The sequence below is a fragment of the Macrobrachium nipponense genome, chromosome 3 (assembly GCF_015104395.2).
Source record: "Macrobrachium nipponense isolate FS-2020 chromosome 3, ASM1510439v2, whole genome shotgun sequence".
Taxonomy (NCBI): domain Eukaryota; kingdom Metazoa; phylum Arthropoda; class Malacostraca; order Decapoda; family Palaemonidae; genus Macrobrachium; species Macrobrachium nipponense.
Window position 1 is genome coordinate 134489979 of NC_087202.1, and position 19456 is coordinate 134509434.

At 42.9% G+C, this 19456-nt stretch overlaps 2 protein-coding genes across 2 annotated transcripts in view; one reads left to right on the forward strand and one right to left on the reverse strand.

Annotated features, from left to right (window-relative positions):
• Positions 1 to 19456, reverse strand: part of LOC135222073 (uncharacterized) — a 60191-nt gene that overhangs the window by 8708 nt on the left and 32027 nt on the right. Inside the window, exons 2-3 of the mRNA XM_064260234.1 lie at positions 4056 to 4151; positions 2804 to 2910 (exon numbers count right to left, since the gene is read on the reverse strand). Of these exons, the coding sequence (XP_064116304.1) occupies positions 2804 to 2910; positions 4056 to 4151 (203 nt within the window). The remainder of the gene's footprint in view (positions 1 to 2803; positions 2911 to 4055; positions 4152 to 19456) is intronic.
• Positions 2529 to 19456, forward strand: part of LOC135222072 (protein O-linked-mannose beta-1,2-N-acetylglucosaminyltransferase 1-like) — a 65212-nt gene continuing 48284 nt past the window's right edge. The window contains exon 1 of the mRNA XM_064260233.1: positions 2529 to 2594. The gene's annotated coding sequence lies outside the window, so the exon portion shown is untranslated. The remainder of the gene's footprint in view (positions 2595 to 19456) is intronic.

A 19456-nucleotide genomic window follows, 5' to 3' on the forward strand; every position in this document is an offset into this window, starting at 1 on the left:
AACGGATTTTTTGCAAATTTTTTGTAAGTTATTTCATCCTCTAGTAAAGTATGCATGTGTGATATGTAGTCAGTCTTGTCAAGAACCACTAAACTATTGGATTTATCAGCCTTGGTAATGTGTAAGCTATTATCATTCTTCAATTCTTTTAAACTTTTTCTGTAGCGAGCGGGGAAGTTACCTTCATGGTAGGCATGCGTAGCACTATATGTCATGCCTTTGATAATGTCTAAATGATTTTGTGGTAGGTCACAGTATTTTTCAAACTTATATAGAGATGTCGCTACCCTATTCTTTCAAAGTTAGCTAACAATTACCATATGCAGACTGAGCGCACTTCTCCTTAGTAAAAAAAGAAAGAAAAAAAAAAGTCAAATGTTCCACTAACAAACGAACTAATATGCAGTGAAGGTATCAAGAAAGAAGGTGATTGCACCAAATTTAATCCTTCCAAGGACATGCTAAGGTCCATAAAGATATTTCCTGTAAATATGATTATCAACTTTCATATTTAACGGCTAATTATGTTAATATGTTATATATATTTATATTCAAATATTAATTTAACATAACATTAGCACAATTTTGTCATCCCTTTAGCATAATTTCCTATGGAATTTGACATCAAATGGGAAATTAGATCTGTTGGCATAAAATTAACATAACTTTGTCATCCCATTAGCATAAATTTGATAGATTTAGCATAATTTCATATACAGTTTAGCATTAAATGGAAGTGAGATCTAAGTATAATATCAGCATAATTTTGATAGATTTAGCATAATTTCATATCGCGCTTAACATCAAAAGGGAAGTCAGAACTAAATTAGCATAATATCAGCATAATTTTGTCATCCCACTAACATAATTTTGATAGATTTAGCATTTCATATATACTGGGAAGTGAGATCTAAGTTAGCATAGCATTAACATAATTTTGACAGATTTAGCACATTTTCATGTAGAGTTTAGCAATATATGAGAAGTGAGATCTAAGTTAGTATAAAATTAGCATAACTTTATCATCCCACAAGCATAATTTTGATAGATGTAGCATATTAGCATAATTTCATATGCAGTTTAGCATCAAAGAGACCTGGTAGCACAAAATGCCACCAACAACACCAACTAGTGGAGGTTGACAGAAACAGTTTTGCTTACAAACATATGGTCACTCTGGTCGAATTCCAGAACTTTGTTCAAACTCTAATGCAAAGTTTACTCAAAATTTGGTGTCAAAACCCAATTATGTTGACTTCTAATACAGTTGAGGTCTGGGGTTCTACTGTAATTTGATCATTTCAATTTGGAACTCCAAAGGAACTGGTGCTTTACCATTCTTTATTTTCCTTAATGCTCTCTTCACTTCTGTATCCTGTATTTCCCTCACTGGTCCCTCCACCCTCTGTGCTTTCCCCATCTCCTCTCTCTCATTTTCAGTATTTAACAGTTGTTCAAAATACTCTCGCCATTGCTTCTTAATATCTTCATCCCTATACAATATATTTCCATCACTATCCTTGATGACACCCAATTTACCCACATCCTGTCTCTACCATTTCCTCAAGTTTGAAATCTTATAGATATCCTTTTCTTCTGCTCTCATTCCTAGTCTTTCATTCAACTGCTCTGCCGCCCCTCCAATAGCAATACTTAGCCTCCTTCTCGCCCCTCTTTCCTCTTTTCTATACCTTTCCTCTGCACCCTGTGTATGCCTTACTTTTCACTCCTTATATGCTTTTGATTTTCTTTTAATTGATTCTTGCACCTCTTCATTCCACCACCACTTTTCTCCTCTCAACACTCAATATCCACTGGTTCTTCCCACCAGTTCCTCTGCTTCTCCCACACATATTTCTCTCATGTCTACCAAGATATTTTCCACTGTTACCCTGTCGAGATTCTACATTCCCCTTTTCAGCCATCTCTCTCTCCCAGTCCTCCTAAATTGCTCCTCCTTTCCTCCTTTAAGATCCCAAATCTTAATTCTAGATCTTCTCTTTCTCTACTTGGTTTTCCTACCTCTCATTTTAAAATCCATCATCACCAACCTATGCTGCTTAACACACAATTCTCTCAAGATCACTTTGCAGTTTGTCCCATTCCTTTTGTTGGCTCCTCTAACCAGGATGTAATCTATTTGGCTTTGCATTACTCCACTTTCATAAGTTATCAAGTGCTTATCTAACTTTTGAAACCATGTGTTCATACAGGCCAATCCAAAACTCTGAGCCATCTCCAATAAATAATCCCCATCTTCATTTCTAATTCCAAACCCATGGCCTCTGTGTACCTCCTCATACCCATCTCTTCTCTTTCCCATCCTGCCATTCATACCAGCTCCTATTATTAGTTTCTCCTTCTCTTTCACTGTTCTAATGGCAGCCTCAAACTCTTGTCTAAATAATTCTTTCTCGTAAGACAAAACCTCCTTTACTGATTGGTTTCCAAAACTTAACACTCATTGCTGGCTGAAGTTTGGGCCTTCATAAATACTATTTAACTTATTGCTTAACTGTATTCTTTGCAGGGAGGAGGTCATGCAGGGCATTCATTGCATACGCATAGGACAAACAAATATTACTCCACTAAAGGTAGGGTAAGACTACTTTACTTCAATGGTGGTGATTTAGGTACAAAGAATGGTGCCATCCAATGATGGATTTGATATTTCAATTTGCAGTTATCAGATATTATTCCATATTGTCTACTAGGGAGGGTTATATAGATGTTAAACAATTCTATGTACAGTGTTGTACCCAATCTCAAGACCGCCAATCAATCAACTTTATTAAGTATTTACCTGAATCAAAGAATGAAAATTTGAGCTAGCTGCTACATTTCTCAAAGAAACAAGGAGTGTCTGTACTTCTGGAAGACTCAAGGGAACAGCCACTGGCACTGAGTCCTCTGGAAAAAACAAAGCAAGTATTAATAAGAACAACTAACAGGGAAAAAAAATTCTTGAAAAAAAGCAAGTAATAGTAAGACAACTAACATGGAAAAAAATTTCTTGAAAAAAAAGCAAGTAATAATAACAACTAACAGGAAAAAAAAGTTCTATTATAAAATGATTCTGAAAGAATCCACTGATTGTTCCCTGATATCATAGTCTTATCTGTATTATTTCCTTTATCTAAATCATTAGAATTGTGTGGCAATGACATGCGTAGAAAGTACAGTGCGTACTACCAATATTAATTATTCTATGTCCATATTACAGTATCTTCACCTTATAAAAGTTGAAAAGCATTCTCCATATACTATCTACCCTCCCTCTCCCATGTCAACTTTTAGTTTCTTCTCAATCCACTTTATCCCTTTTATCACTGTGTTGTTCACTGTACTACATATACTTCTATTAAGCCACCAAAGGTGTTTAAGTCACTTGGCTATTTCTGGACTACATAATATCTCTTCTATAGTTCCTGCTTGTTCTAGTCTCCCTTTTACTTTTTGCCATTGTATTCACTATAGTTTGGGGAAGTTCCTATCATTAGAAACTGTGGCCTTGTCTTTCATTTGTTTGAAAACTGGAATATATTACAGGACTTCACTTTTGACAAGTACACTTGGTTACATTCCAAGTTTCTCTGTAAGTGAAATAGTTTAAACAGTTTCAATAACACTATGTTAATACTCAGTGGTGTGCTGTTTAAAGATTTTAGGAAGTTTGTGCCAATGTCCTTCGCAATTTTTACTTCAATATATAGGTGGAAATCAAATTTCTAATTCTTCTCAATTACAAATTCTACAAATAGCCTAAGACCTACAATCCTCACTCACATTCTTAACTATGGTTAGTCCTTTTATATGCACTTTTGCAAATTCTACAAATGGCCTAAGACCTACAATCCTCACTCACTATCTTAACAGTTACGTATTGTGATTAGTCCTTTTATGTGTTTATGTGTACTGTCCTTTTGTGTTTATGTGTACTATCTTATTTTAATGAAATAAAAATGAAAATCTCTATAATGCCTGCAGGAACAGGAAGGACAATGAATGATACATTACAAAAAAAAAAAAAAACTAATATACAACTGTAACTCTACCTTTTTTAGGAAGACAATGGATCATTGCACCAGATGTAATACCAGCTGCTTCTAAACTTTCAGAACCTTTGAGAATCACACCACAGTGAACCAATACTGGAAAGAAATAGAAGATTGTGAAACAGAACATAAATTCTTCCCTTTATTTCTGGTTATGAATATTTAGTCTAAACACTATAATCAGAGATGGGCAGTGTTTCAATACATTTTATTTAAATATGTACTGTATCTATAAATGAAGTTTTCATAATAAAATGATATTGTTATGATACAATAAAGTTTTGTACATACTTACCTGGCAGATTTATACGATTAATGGCCCACCCAGCCTCCCCGCAGGAGACAGGTGGAAGAGAAAATCTGATTAGTAAACAGGAATGGTTCCTATTCCTGCCACTGGGCGGTAGATCACCTGACCTACCTGTAGCGTGTGCCGCGAAATTTGAATTTCTGTCGGGACGACTGAGTCTAAAGCTAACTATATATCTGCCAGGTAAGTATGTACAAAACTTTATTGTATCATAACAATATAATTTTTGTACATTCAACTTCCCTGACAGATATATACTTAGCTGATTCGCACCATTGGTGGTGGGTAAGAGACAGCTATTTACTGAATAGACAGGTAAACAACATACATTGTAGGTAATAAATAAAACCTTGGTTCCTACTTTTTTAGGCGGAAGACTTCATGGCTATTGCCTAGGAGTCTGCTTCGCCTCAAGAGCCTCAGCGAGGATGTGACCTATGGCTAAGAGTTCTTGTGGGTTTGTCGATGGGGTCTTATCCACTTACTCGACAGAGCCTGATGGCATTTGTCAATGGAGTCTTATCCACTTACATGACAACACACCTTGCCTAGTGGCATAATTAAGGAGCACAACACCGATCCCGATCACCTGATCCTAACACGAGGGTTAGTACTTAAATTGAAAAGAGTTATCCCAAACTCCTTTCAAACAACCCTAAAAACTCGACGTTAAATAAAATTTAACTCACTAGTTAAGGATCAGTATCGGCTCCCTATCCCAGCAACGTATAAACCAAGAGAGAAGGATCTCTCGCAGGTTATCTTGACATCCTTCAGTAATGGGAAGTCAACACAGAGTTGCATCTCCCGTATGTGACAGCTAACATGTCCTTTATTGACATATTGTTATGGAAAGAACAAGAATTTGCAAAAGCTCGCACTTCATGCGCTTTTAATTCTCAGCTGTTTGAAGGAATCATCAAGGCACTTATCAAGTGCTTTTGGAGATCACAAATGTCTCAAAGAAGGCCAGGGCGTTCTTTGATATGGATCTATTCTGGATGAAGCCTGTCGCCTAGCTGGTGCTTTGCACTTAGATGGCGCCTTGCGCCTGGCTGGCGCCTCGCGCTTGTCTGGCGCCTGGCTCCTGGCTGGCGCTTCTGGCGCCTGGCTGGCGCTTCTGGCGCCTCGCGCCTAGCTGGCCCCTCCCCACTTGCTGGAGCTTCAAGCTTGGCTGGAGTCTCGAGGCTGGCTGGCAATGTCCACATCGGACACTCTCACCTGTCCGATCTGTTCGCCTCTGGCGCATTTGCGCCAGGTTGGAGGCCCGCTCCTTCTCCGCATCGGACAATAAACGCGCTCATCTGAGCTGTCTGCCTCTGGCGTTTTTCGCCTGTTTGGCACTTGGTGCCTGGCGGGCGCTTCGTTGCCCGAGGATCCTGAACAAACCACAATAGTAGTTTGTCAGGAGACTGGAGAAGGGTGGAAGGAACTCTTCTACCTGGAGCCTCTGGCCTAGGACAAGGGGAGGCGCTTGTAGCCAGTTACATCCAGTAGACGATAGGATATCTTAACAGGACGAGAGAGAAGAGTCTTCCTCCGAGGAGGATCCTTCTTGAGTACTTTCGTTGCTAACGAGATCTATTCCTGCATGTTGAGGAGGTTTCTCGTTGCAGAATCTTCCTTCTCCTTGCCCGAAGGAGGGGAAGGAGGCCTGGAAGTCGAAGAAGACTCCGAGCCGAAAGTGGGCGAACCCAGGACTTTCTTGGCTCTTATCGTGTCCCTCTGAGTACCTTCTGGGAAGCGCTTCGAGCCCTCATCGCACTCCAAAGACTCTGTAGGCAAACGTTAAGCCATTTCTTCTGCTGAAGATAAAACTTACGTATCCTGCCTGGGCAAAGAGACCCTTCTATCTTTTCCCGTATCAATTGGGAAAGTCCCTTGACTTCAAAGCTCTGAGCCAGGATTAGAAGGGTTTTAGTTCTTTGCCAGAAATACTATGCTGGCAAAAACCAATCGCCAAGTCTCTATTGAATCCGATACGCGATTCCAACACATAAAAATTCACTTGTCCTCTTGGTAGTTGGTAGGGCCAAGAGAAAAAATGAATTTCCTCATAAAATTTCTAAAAGAAGCTTGATGAGGAGAGGTTCCAACTTGTCGGAACACGGAATCTGCGGGCCACGAAAAGATCCCAACTCGAAGTACATGATGTCCTACTCTTGGTCGTATCGAGGTATCGTATAAGATCCCGAAGATCTTAGTCCTCTGCTATCTATAAGTCCCTTTGTAGAGACAGAGTATAGCCTGCTACTGTATTCTTTGATAGCAGATATATACAAAGGTGATTCTTCTCTCAGAAAGGGAAGAAAACCGCCATGTGGGTCACAGAGGTATCGGAAGAGGACAGTTTCCTCATTCCACCCAGCACAATCTGCAGCACTTCTTTGTCTTGGCCATGACACTTGTCATTCACCTTGAAAAATCCTCTCATTCATGTCAACTTCTCGTCAGTCTGCACACAGACAGACTCAGAGTGGAGAGGTTTTTGAGGTCTCTTTCTAAGTGAGGCTGATAGAGTAGACCGACTCTCTTGGGAAAGTCTTTAGAAAGTGCTGTAAGAAGAAGGTGACCTCTGTGAATCCAGCCTCTCCAAGGCCAAAATGGGGCGAAAAGCATCATCCTCTCTCCCTCTGACGCCAGTAATTATCTTAATACATCTGCTAAGAATTTATATAGGGGAAAAAAGATTAATATTTATTCCCCTTCCAAACTAAAGGATGGCGTATATTGCACTCTTGGATCGAGAATAAGGAAGCAGTCTAGAGGAAGCCTCTTCGTCTTCAACATTGAGGAGAGATCTATAAAGAAGACGTCTCCCAGGTTTCCACAACTCTCCTTCTAACTAAGATTAGACAGACGTCAATAGTTATTATCGTTGATCGAGAGGTTCTCACGGACGTGCAACATCGTGCAGCGAACCTCTCGAGGATCGTTACGTTCCGTGTCTGTTTTCCAAACAGGTTCTCTCTTGTTAACGCGAACAGGGGCGAAAAAAAAAAAAAAAAAAAAAAACAAAAAAAAAAAAAAAAAGAGATTCTCGATGCTCCTTGAGATATGAGAGAGCTGTGGAATTGCCCTACTTGATTTTAAAAAAAATCATTTCGTCCCTCCCTGGGATTGAACCCCCGTCCAGTTAGACGGGAAATGAAATCAGGAATGAACCGTGACGTTACCGAGCCTGCTGTCAGAGAGGCTACTAAACCCTTCGGTTAATAACTCGCTATATCGAGAAATTATCAAGCCCACTAAATTGCTTGCAATTCTTTAGACTATGTGCCCGAACATCTGTACCTCTGTCATGGTACCCGGCACCTTCTCATATGTTATTTCCGTTTCTCGGTAGGAAAAACTTTATAGGTGTAATGTAGTCCATTCAGGGAAACAAACTTCTGCCACGAAGAAAATGGTTCCCATCAGACTCATCCATCTTCTCACTGAGCATGCTCCATTCTCTAATAAGGCTATGCTTTCGTAAGCATGAGAGCATTATATAATATAAGGCTCTGCCGCGTTAGAATCGTCCATAATTCTGTTACATTGCGGTAAACAGCATCGAAAAGTTGCAAGAGATCTTTCTGTTGAAAGCTTCTTAGCAAAACGCAGACAATGTTATTCATGTTTGCCTACAAATCCCCTCAATCCGAGGCTAAGTCCGTGATTGTAAGGGAGAGATACGGTTAGACAGTCAATCCCGTAGGAGAGAGAGATGTAACCGACTGCTCATGACCGAGAACTAGATGGTACTGTTTCGGTCTACAGTGACAGCAGTCTACGTTCGCTGTCTCCCCTTATTCTTCCTGAGTTGCCAGCTACTCCATTCAATGAAGGAATATGATAAAATTATTATCGAGCCTAAGGAAGTTCTCAATAATGCATATTTAAGCGAAACAACCTTCGTTAAATATAGAAGCTGAGTCGGTGTTGTCGTAACAATCCCTTTAAGTGTAGTCCTTACCTAGGAAACTCCTGGAAGGATACAGGGAATTCAGTTGCCAACCATAGAGGTTACTACGGTATGCGCATATGACTTGACCCTACAGTAGTCTTATACACCAAATTCTCTAATACATTCTTTCCTCGCCGAGGCAGAGAGAGAATGGAAAATTTACTATCTTCGTTCTTTTCATCAATAGAACGAATTAGTATTAGCCGAAGGAGATCCCAAGTGCGAACCGAGGATCGAAGAGAATCTCTCAAGCTTCCTATTCTCTTGGACATAAGACTTAAAAGGACGTAGTCTACGCGTCTATTACCTGGAAGAGCCTCTAATCAATGAATGAGAGCTCCTCCGAATCTTGTCCAAGAGAGCTTATATGCTTACACGATAAGATGTATTGAGATCTTTGTCAATGAGAATTAACCCATTAAGATACAAAGAGTATACATTTTTTGTCAATTATGTGTTATGCACTTACTTGACAATACGTTTAATATCTCCCTAAGGAAGGAAGTTAATCCAGGAACTCGTTAAGTCTTCATGATTTCCACAGAAATTGCGGAAGGGACAGGATTCCTGTTCAGATCTTGAGCTTACGGAAGGTAGATTGATGTTCTCCTTCCGCAGTCATTCCCGAACGCCGAATAGAAGAGATTCTTATTAAGAAAACTCCCGTAGCTCTTGCCTCGTCATAATGAGGGAAGAGTATGAATGAAGGAGAGTCCACGCTGAGAGGAACTGCCTGTTACAGCGGTCCTCTGAATATTGGAGAAGGGCTTCTCTCAGTATCAGAATCATCCTGACAAAAGCGACGGCCGCCTGTGCGACATCTTGCGCCTTTGCCAGGAGAAGGCTGATCCTGTTAAAAACTAATAAGAGGAGCCTCGCGGCTGACCTTTCTCTCATAAGGCGATTTGGGATACCCTGGCGCCTCGCGCCTGGAAATTTCATCTTGCCTGAAAGGCGCCTCTCGCCTGGCTGGCGCTTCTCGCCAAATAGGCTCTTCTAAATCTGAAGAAGATCACTCATCTTGAGGAGCTTGTTGTCTGCTTGAAAGCGGAACACTCCCAGGTGGAGGAGGAAGATCGGACACACCTTCACGCTTCCTGGAAGATTGCGGATCAGCAGACAGGAACTCTGGCGCCTCGCGCCTGGCTGCTGGAACGTGGCTTGCGCATGGTTGCTGGAACGCGGCTCGCCCCTCCGGTTGGCTCCTGGCTCCTGGCTGGTGCCTCGCGTCTGGCTGGCACCTCGCTCCTGGTTGGCGCTCAGGGTTCTCTTAGTTTCTTTCAAAGTGGGAGTTTTCCAACTTCTTTCCAGAGAACGCAATAGATCGTCCGAACTCCAAACATGTCCATTCTTTGTCTTTCTGGATGTAAGATGAAGAATCAGACGAAGAGACGCACTTTTTAAGGATGCCTTTGCAATGGCGACCCTTGGCAGTCTGGGATGCTCCAGATCCTGCCGAGGGGACGCCTGATCGGTGGGGATTCTCCGCAACCTCCGTAAGGCTTTCGACAATCCTTCTCCTCTGGGCCTGGGAGCTTGGAAGAGGTCTAGGCCTGGGAGCAAGACAGAGCCGATCAGAACGCACCCTCCACTGCACTGGGAACACTATATTCACTTCTTACCTTTTTAAGAGCTTGCCTTTTGAGCTCCCTCCATTTATTCTTCAAATTTGCACAAGATGAATTTGTAGTTTCTTTGAGGTAAGAAGGTGATGAGGATGCAACAACTACTAGTACTGTTAATACTCTAACTGCTCGTTAGCACGAGACTTATTAAAGCTTCTAAAGGAAGCGTTTCTAGTCATATGCTTTTCTGACTTCCTTAAGTAGGAAGTCAGTGTGTTTATATTTCCTCAATCAAGTTTTAACACATCTTACACGTATTAGTGAATAAATATTAATATTTCCCTTTATTGCAAAATATGTGATTGTAAAATTTTCTTTGAAAATTCGAAGCCAAATTCATTAAAAAGTTAATAAAAGCATATGCCAAACCAAAGACCCAGTACTTCCCTGTAAAAGACAGCCCAGAAGATCGATGGCGATGAAAAACGAAATTCAAGTCAGGAGGTACCAACAACGATGTTGACAGTACCGCGACAGAGAAAATCTGATTAGTAAACAGGAATGGTTCCTATTCCTGCCACCCAGCGGCAGGGCGGTAGATCATCTGACCTACCTGTAGCGTGTGCCGCGAAATGATATTGTTATGATACAATAAAGTTTTATACATACTTACCTGGCAGATATATACTTAGCTATAGACCCCGTCGTCTCTGACAGAAATTCGAATTTCGCAGCACACACTACAGGTAGGTCAGGTGATCTAACGCCCTGCCACTGGGTGGCAGGAATAGGAACCATTCCCGTTTTCTATCAGATTTTCTCTTCCACCTGTCTCCTGAGGGGAGGCTGGGTGGGCAATTAATCGTATATATCTGCCAGGTAAGTATGTATAAAACTTTATTGTATCATGACAATATCATTTTTATACATTCAACTTCCCTGTCAGATATATACTTAGCTGATTCACACCACTGGAGGAGGGTAAGAGACAGCTAATCACTGAATAGAGAGGAAAAACAACATACGTTGTAGGTAAAATAAAAATAATAAACCTTGGTTCCAACCCGATTAAGCGGAAGACTTCATGGCTACTGCCCAGGAGTCTGCTTCGCCTCAAGAGCCTCAGCGAGATATTGATCTATGGCTAAGAGTTCTTGTGGGTCTGCCAAAGGGGTCCCCATCCACTTACTTGGCAGAGCCTAAAAGGCCTTTGTCAATGGGTGCTAATCCACTAACATGACAACACACCTTATTGAAGGAGCACAACAACCAATCCCGATCACCTGATCCTAACACTCGTGTTAGTTCTAAAGATTGAAAGGAGTTATCCCCAAACTCCTCACAAACAACCAATAACTCGATTCACATAAAGCACGCACACATTATAATACAAAAAAAAAAAAAAAATTTGTACACTCCTACTAGTCAGATACATCCCTAGTTCCTTACTGACAAAGGCAACGGCCGCCTGTGCGACATCAAGCACCCCTGCTCGTAGAAAACCAAGAACGTACCTAACTAGAAGGTTAAACGTACTACACAAAAAACATTAAGGATCGGTGTTTGCTCCAATTCCCAGCACCGTATCTGCTGACACAAACGGACCGAGAGAGAAGCATTTCTCATACATAACTCTGACATCTTTTAGATAATGAGATGCAAAGACCGAATTACACCTCCAATATGTTGCATCCAAGATGTCTTTCATAGACATACTTCTTTGAAATGCTAACGAAGTAGCAACCGCTCTTACCTCATGAGCTTTCACTCTAAGCAACTTGAAGGAGTCATCAAGGCATCTTTCATGAGCTTCTGTAATTACACTCCTTACAAAGAATGCCAAGGCGTTTTTGGACATCGGTCTCTTCGGATCTCTTACCATACACCAGAGACCTTGTTGACAACCTCCAAGTTGCTTCTTTTTCTTAAGGTAAAACTTAAGAGCCCTGACTGGGCAAAGCGATCTTTCAACATCCTCTCCCACCAGGCTCGAAAGTCCTTTCACTTCAAAGCTCCTGGGCCAGGGCTTTGAAGGGTTCTCATTCTTGGCCAGAAACAAAGTTTGGAACGAACAGATAGCAGAATCTCCCTTAAATCCGACCCGAGAATCAAGGGCATGGAGTTCGCTCGTTCTTTTAGCCGTAGCGAGGGATAAAAGGAAAATACATTTTCTCGTCAGATCCCTAAACGAGGCCAGGTGAGGAGGCTCAAATTTGTTGATGTCAGGAACTTCAGGACCACATCCAGGTTCCAGCTCGGAGCTTGTGGCGATTTGGACTTAGAAGTTTCAAAGGACCTTATAAGATCGTGGAGGTCCTTGTCCTCAGCTATTTTCAGGCCTCTGGTTCTGAGAACTGCTGAAAGCATACTTCTAAAGCCTTTAATGGTTGAAACCGATAAATGAGATTCTTCTCTAAGAAAAATCAGAAAATCGGCTATGTTGGTCACAGAGGTATCAGAGGAGGACAGCTTCTTCGCTCTACACCATCTTCTAAACACTTCCCACTTCGATTGGTAAACCCGAATTGTTGATGATCTTCGGGCTCTCGCGATAGCGCTAGCAGCCTTGCATGAAAAGCCTCTCGCTCTGACAAGTCTTTCAATAGTCGAAGGCAGTCAGAGCAAGAGCGGGGAGGTTTTGATGAAATCTCTCGAATTGGGGTTGTTTGAGCAGATCTGTTCTGCTTGGAAGAGATCTGGGGAAGTTCACCATCCATTCCAGTACCTCTGTGAACCAATCTTGCGAGGGCCCAAACGGGGCGATGAGTGTCAATTTTGTCCCTTTCGATGCCACAAACTTCCTGAGAACTTCCCCTAGAAGCTTGAACGGGGGGAAGGCGTAGGCGTCTAAGCCCGACCAGTTCAGCAGAAGGGCGTCGACCGCTATCGCTCTCGGATCCTCCACCGAAGAGCAAAAGTTGTCTATTCTCATGGTGAGGAACGTTGCGGAAAGGTCTATTTGCGGCCTCCCCCACAGAGACCAGAGGCTCCGACACACTTCCGAGAGTAGGATCCACTCTGTGGGAAGGATCTGATTTCTCCTGCTGAGCCTGTTTGCTCTGACATTCTTCTCTCCTTTTACAAATCTGCCCATACTAACAGTTCCCTTGCCAGTTCGTATAGGGAGAAAGAGTGGGTCCCCCCCTGTTTTCTGATATAAGCCAGAGCCGCGGTGTTGTCCGAGTTGACTTGGACCACCCGGTCTCTGACTTCTGACTCAAAGCACTTTAGGGCTAGGCAAATTGCTAAAAGTTCTTTTGCATTTATATGCCAGGACGCCTGTTCCTTCGTCCAGGTGCCCGACACTTCCCTTCCTCCTAAAGTTGCTCCCCATCCTGTCTCCGATGCGTCGGAGAACAATATTTGGTCTGGGTTCCGAAGGGCCAGGGACCTGCCCTCGTTCTTCTTTAGAGGGTGTTTGGAGGACATGCGTATTACTTGGTCTTCTTGAAAGGCCGGAAGGCTGACTTTCCTCGTCTATCGGAAGTCTTCCTTTTCGCTGAGGGTCGAGTAGAGGAGCCTCCACGAAAGGGCTGCTGAGGAACTCGCGAATCCTTCTTGGCAACAGTAACAGCAGGGCGATTCTTTTTCGCTGACTGAACCAGTAGATCCTGAGTTGCCTTCTCAGATAGTGAACGAGAAATATCCTTCACTAACTGAGAAGGGAACAGATGATCAGACAAAGGAGCATATAGAAGAGCTGACCTCTGTGCCGGCAAGACAGCTTTAGTAAGGAAAGACCCATACAGTGATCTCTTAACAATTCCCGATCCAAACAAGGAAGTAACCTTGCCCGAACCGTCCTGCACCGCCTTGTCCATGCATGAAAGAATACCGTGTAGAACCTCAGGTTTGAGAAAGTCTGGTTGTTGCGTCTTTTTAGCCAGCACCCCAAGGGACCAGTCCAGGAAATTGAAAACCTCTAAGACGTGGAAAAGTCCCTTGAGGCGCTGGTCTAACTTCGACATAATCCATGAAGATTTGGCGGACAACAGCGATTGCCTTCTTGATGAATCCACAAGACTAGAGAAGTCTGATTCCGCTGCAGAAGGAAGAGCCAGACCCATAGCTTCTCCAGTCCTGTACCAGATGCCTCTCCTGCCCGAAAGCCTTGAGGGAGGCATACAACACACCATCTTTCCTGCTTCCTTCTTCGTGCTCATCCAAGAGCCTAGAGATTGAAGAGCCTTTTTCATTGAAATCGCAGGCTTCATTTTTAAAAAGGAAGAAGACTTCGATGCCTTTGTACTTGAAAAAAGCGATCTAGGCGAAGGAGGAGCTGCAGGGCTCAAAGAGTCTCCGAATTCCTGCAGTAAAAGTGAAGCCAAAATCTTATAGTTAGATATGCCTTCATTAACTGGCGCCTCTTCGTCGGACACATCTTCCAACTCAAGAGCAGTAGTCGGAGAACGATCCCTTTTAGAAGACAAGTCTTCCGTAGCCCTTCGCTCCCTAGGAGAAAGGCTTCTAGCAGGAGAAAGACTATCAGATCTAGGAGTTTTCTTATCATTTATCACTACAGGATCCTTCGCGCCTGGGTGGCGCATCACTTCCGATAGGAGAATCGCTCATAGCTGGCGCCTCGCGCCTGGCTGGAGAATCTCTCTGATGAAGACCATTCTCTGATAGGAGGCTCTCGTTTGTTGGAACGAGGAACGCACCTGGAGGAAGAAGAACGCTCTGCTTCTTGTCCCATGATCGAACGAGGAAGGGAAGCGGGGAACTTGGATCTCTTGATCGGTAGAGAAGAATCCTTCCTCCTAGGAGGCTCCTTGGAGAGTACTCCAACCAGAGAAGCGATCTGTTCCTGCATATTTTGAAGAATTCTCGTCATCTCCCTATTCTTGTCCAAAGGAGAAGGAGAACGGTCAGGCGCAAGAGGCTCCAATAAATCCTTAGGAGAGAGCATAGATCTCTTCGCTCTTTTCCTGTCTGATGGTAATTCTTCGGGGAAGCGCTCAGGACTCGAATCGAGTTGAGGCGCTTTCCAGCTCCTCTTCAACGGCCAGGAAAGATCTGTAGATCTCCACCCGCGCTTGAGCGATGAATTCTCTGAAGATGAGAAGCACTCTCTGAGAATGCTTTTGCAGTAGCGATCTCTGGCAGACTGTGGCGAAACAAAACCTGCCGAAGGGACGTCTGACTGTTGGGGATTCTCCACAACCTCCGTAAGGCTTTCGACATTCCTTCTCCTCTGGGCTTGGGAGCTTGGAAGAGGTCTAGGCCTGGGAGCGTTGCAAAGCCAATCAGACGCCCCCTCCACCACACTGGGGACACTTACGTCACTATCCACTGCACTGTTCACTTTGAATTCACTTTGCTTACCTTCCAGCGCTGCCATCTTAAGCTCCAATCTCTTAAGGGCAGCTTTAAGATCCTCAATTTCAGATGTTGAATCTGCAGGATCTGCGAAGGGGGAAGGGGCTGAAACAGACGTAGAAGGTGCAATATTTACAAGAGGAGAAGTTAGTACATTAGAAACTTGATCGCTAGATCTAGAACTAATCAAGGTTTTGGAAGAAGCCTTCCTCAACCTATCTCTCTCTAACTTCTTCAAGTAAGAAGTTAGAGTCTTCCATCCCTCTGCACTCAGATTCTCGCATTCCTTACAAGTGTTATCCAAAGAGCAATCATACCTTCTACAACGTCTACAAACAGTGTGAGGATCAACCGAAGCTTTCGGCATCCTCACCTTACAGCCCTCATTCACACACACTCTCAAAACAGTTCCTGAGTCAGACATATTAAAGCAAAATCCAATCCAAATCCAAAATACAGTCCACAATAGTGTATGCCAATACAACGATCCAAGTACGTCACCAAAAAGCCAACGGGAAGATCAATTGCGATGAAAATAACAAAATTCAGTCAGAGGAACTAACAACGATGTTGCTAGAACCGGTGACAGAGAAAATCTGATAGAAAACGGGAATGGTTCCTATTCCTGCCACCCAGCGGCAGGGCAGTAGATCACCTGACCTACCTGTAGTGTGTGCCGCGAAATTCGAATTTCTGTCGGAGACGACGGGGTCTATAGCTAAGTATATATCTGACAGGGAAGTTGAATGTATAAAAATTTGAATTTCTGTCGGGACGACAGAGTCTAAAGCTAAGTACGTATATATCTGACAGGGAAGTTGAATGTACAAAAATGATATTGTCATGATACAATAAAGTTTTATACATACTTACCTGACAGATATATACTTAGCTATAGACTCCGTCGTCCCCGACAGAAATTCAAATTTCGCGGCACACGCTACCGGTAGGTCAGGTGATCTACCGCCCTGCCCTGGGTGGCAGGACTAGGAACCATTCCCGTTTTCTAATCAGAATTCTTCTCTTCCACCTGTCTCCTGCGGGGAGGCTGGGTGGGCCATTAATCGTATATATCTGTCAGGTAAGTATGTATAAAACTTTATTGTATCATGACAATATCATTTTTATACATTCAACTTCCCTGCCAGATATATACTTAGCTGATTAGCACCCATTGGTGGTGGGTAAGAGACAGCTAACTACTGAAATAGACAGGTAAACAACATATGTTGTAGGTATTAATAAACCTTGGTTCCTACCTTATTAGGCTGAAGACTTCGTGGGTACTGCCTAGGAGTCTGCTTCGCCTCAAGAGCCTCAGCGAGATATTGATCTATGGCTAAGAGTTTCTTGTGGGTCTGCCAATGGGTTCTTATCCACTTACTCGGCAGAGCCTAAAGGCCTTTGTCATTGGGGGGTGCTATTCCACTAACATGACAATACACCTTGTTCAAGGAGCACAACGATCCCGATCACCTGATCCTAACATCCATGTTAGTTCTAAGATTGCAAGGAGTTATCCCCGAACTCCTTACAAACAAACCAAAAAACTCGAAACTAAATACACGTTCATTTATAACAAAACATAAAAAAAAAAAATTTTGTACCCCCCCTACTAGCCATACATACCCCTGATCCCCTACCAGCAATGACACCAGCCGCCTGTGCGACATCAGTACGCTTGCTAATAGGAAACCAAGCACATATCTGACAAGAGGGTTTATGTACATTAAAGATAAAAATATTTTAAGGATCAGTCTTTGCTCCAAGACCCAGAACTGTATCTGCTGATACAAATGGACCTAGAGAGAAGCACTTCTCATAAGTCACTTTCACATCCTTCAGGTAATGAGACGCAAACACTGAATTGCACCTCCAATATGAAGTCCTCAATGGATATTCCTGAGAGACATATTCTTTTGAAACGCCAGGGACGTTGCTACTGCCCTCACCTCATGAGTCTTAACCTTTAGAAGACCGAAGGATTCATCCGAGCAGTTCTTGTGTGCATCAGTAATCACGCTTCTCACAAAGAAGGCCAAGGCGTTTTTAGACATGAGTCTTTTGGGGTTCTTCACAGCACACCAAAGACCTTGTTGACATCCTCCCATCTGTTTCTTTCTCTCTAAATAAAATTTAAGAGCTCTAACTGGACAGAGAGACCTCTCTGTCTCTCTGCCTACGAGGTTAGATAGGCCTTTTACCTCAAAGCTTCTGGGCCAAGGTTTTGATGGGTTCTCGTTTTTCGCCAGAAACAATGTCTGGAACGAACAGATAGCCGCATCTCCTTTGAATCCCACTGTGGAGTCCAGAGCGTGCAATTCGCTCGTCGTCTTGGCCGTCGCGAGAGACAACAGGAATAAGCATTTCCTAGTGACATCGCGGGAGGAAGCCAGATGTAGAGGCTCGAATTTATCTGAGGTAAGGAATTTCAGGACCACGTCCAGATTCCAACTAGGTGTTCTAGGAGATGCTGATTTTGAAGTTTCAAAGGACCGAATCAAATCATGTAGATCCTTGTTCTCTGCAATCTCTAGCCCTCGATTCCTGAATACTGAAGACAGCATGCTTCTGTATCCTTTGATTGTCGACATGGAAAGGTGCGATTCCTCTCTCAGAAAAAGGAGGAAATCGGCAATGTTAACTATAGAGGTACTGGAGGAGGACAGCTTCTTACTCTTACACCACCTCCTAAAGACTTCCCACTTCGATTGGTATACTCTTCTCGTTGAAGATCTGCGGGCTCGAGCGATAGCGCCTGCAGCCTTGCGAGAAAAACCCCTCGCTCTGACAAGTCTTTCGATAGTCGAAAGGCAGTCAGAGCGAGACCGGGGAGGTTGTGATGAAACCTCTCGAAGTGGGGTTGTCTGAGTAGATCTGCTCTGCTTGGCAGAGATCTGGGGAAGTCCACTATCCACTCCAGTACCTCCGTGAACCATTCTTGGGCTGGCCAAAATGAGGCTATGAGGGTCAACTTCATGCCCTTTGAAGCTACGAATTTCCTGAGTACTTCCCCCAGGATCTTGAACGGGGGAAAGGTGTAGGCGTCTAGGCCCGACCAATCCAGGAGAAACGCATCTATTGCAAAGGCTCTTGGATTAGATTAGATTATAAAATTTTTGGCACATAGCCAAGCGCCGGAGCCGAGGGGCCATTCAGCGCATATATATCTTTAAGAATAAAAGTCACTGTCGTACAAACAAACATACACACACCTGATTAACATACAAATCATTCATTCATAAAAACCAAACAAGAAGCCTAAAACAATTAAGAGAAAAATTAAAATTCATAAAAAAGACTCAATATTTTTTAAAATTTTAAAAAATGTCATAATTTGCTCTGCTGAGCACCTTCACTAAAAGATCGGCAAGAGACTTATTTGCCAGCAAACAAGCTCTACGTTTGTTTTCAAAATGAGGGCACTCCACCAAAATATGCACCACAGTCAAATCCACATGACAAGTGGAACAGCGAGGAACCTGCCTATCCGCTCCACTCATCATTAGATACCCATGAGTATATTTAGTGTGGCCAATACGTAATCTAGCTAAAACTATCTCAGACCTTCTATCCATCCGGCTATGAGCCAAAGGATGAACAGAAGGCTAATCGACTTTAATTTTAAGATTATTATCTAAAGTAGACCAGTGGGCTGCCACTGGTCTCTACAATAAAAATCGAATGGTACTTTTAAAATCGGAAACAGGGACGCCCATGTTGGAAATGTGCCTAAGCCTAGTTGCAGCCTTAGCAGCAGCGTCGGCTCGCTCATTCCCAACAATTCCAACATGGGACGGAGCCCAACAAAACCTAACAGAAAATCCTCTTCTATTAATTAAAAGATAAAACCAATCTTGTACTTCTTGCACTAAAGGGTGGCAAGAGACTAGGCTTTTGAGAGAAGATAAAACACTCAAAGAGTCAGTAAAAATGGTAAAAACCTTGTTAGTACAAGAACTATAAAAAACATATTTAAGAGCAGTCAAAACTGCCAGCAGTTCAGCTGTAAAAACAGAGGAATTAGATGGAAGCTTCTTTTTAATTATATTATCACTAGTCACTACAGAGCAACCAACACCATCAGAACCCTTCGAGCCATCAGTATATATATGATGAGAATCACCATGTTCAGAAGCATGATCCAAGAAACTTGCCCTCAACTGATCACCAGAACTGTTACTCCTGCTTTCCCTAATTGGGCAGATTTCTATGTGTGGCCTATTCCAAGGAGGAAACTTTGAGGGCGAAATTTCAG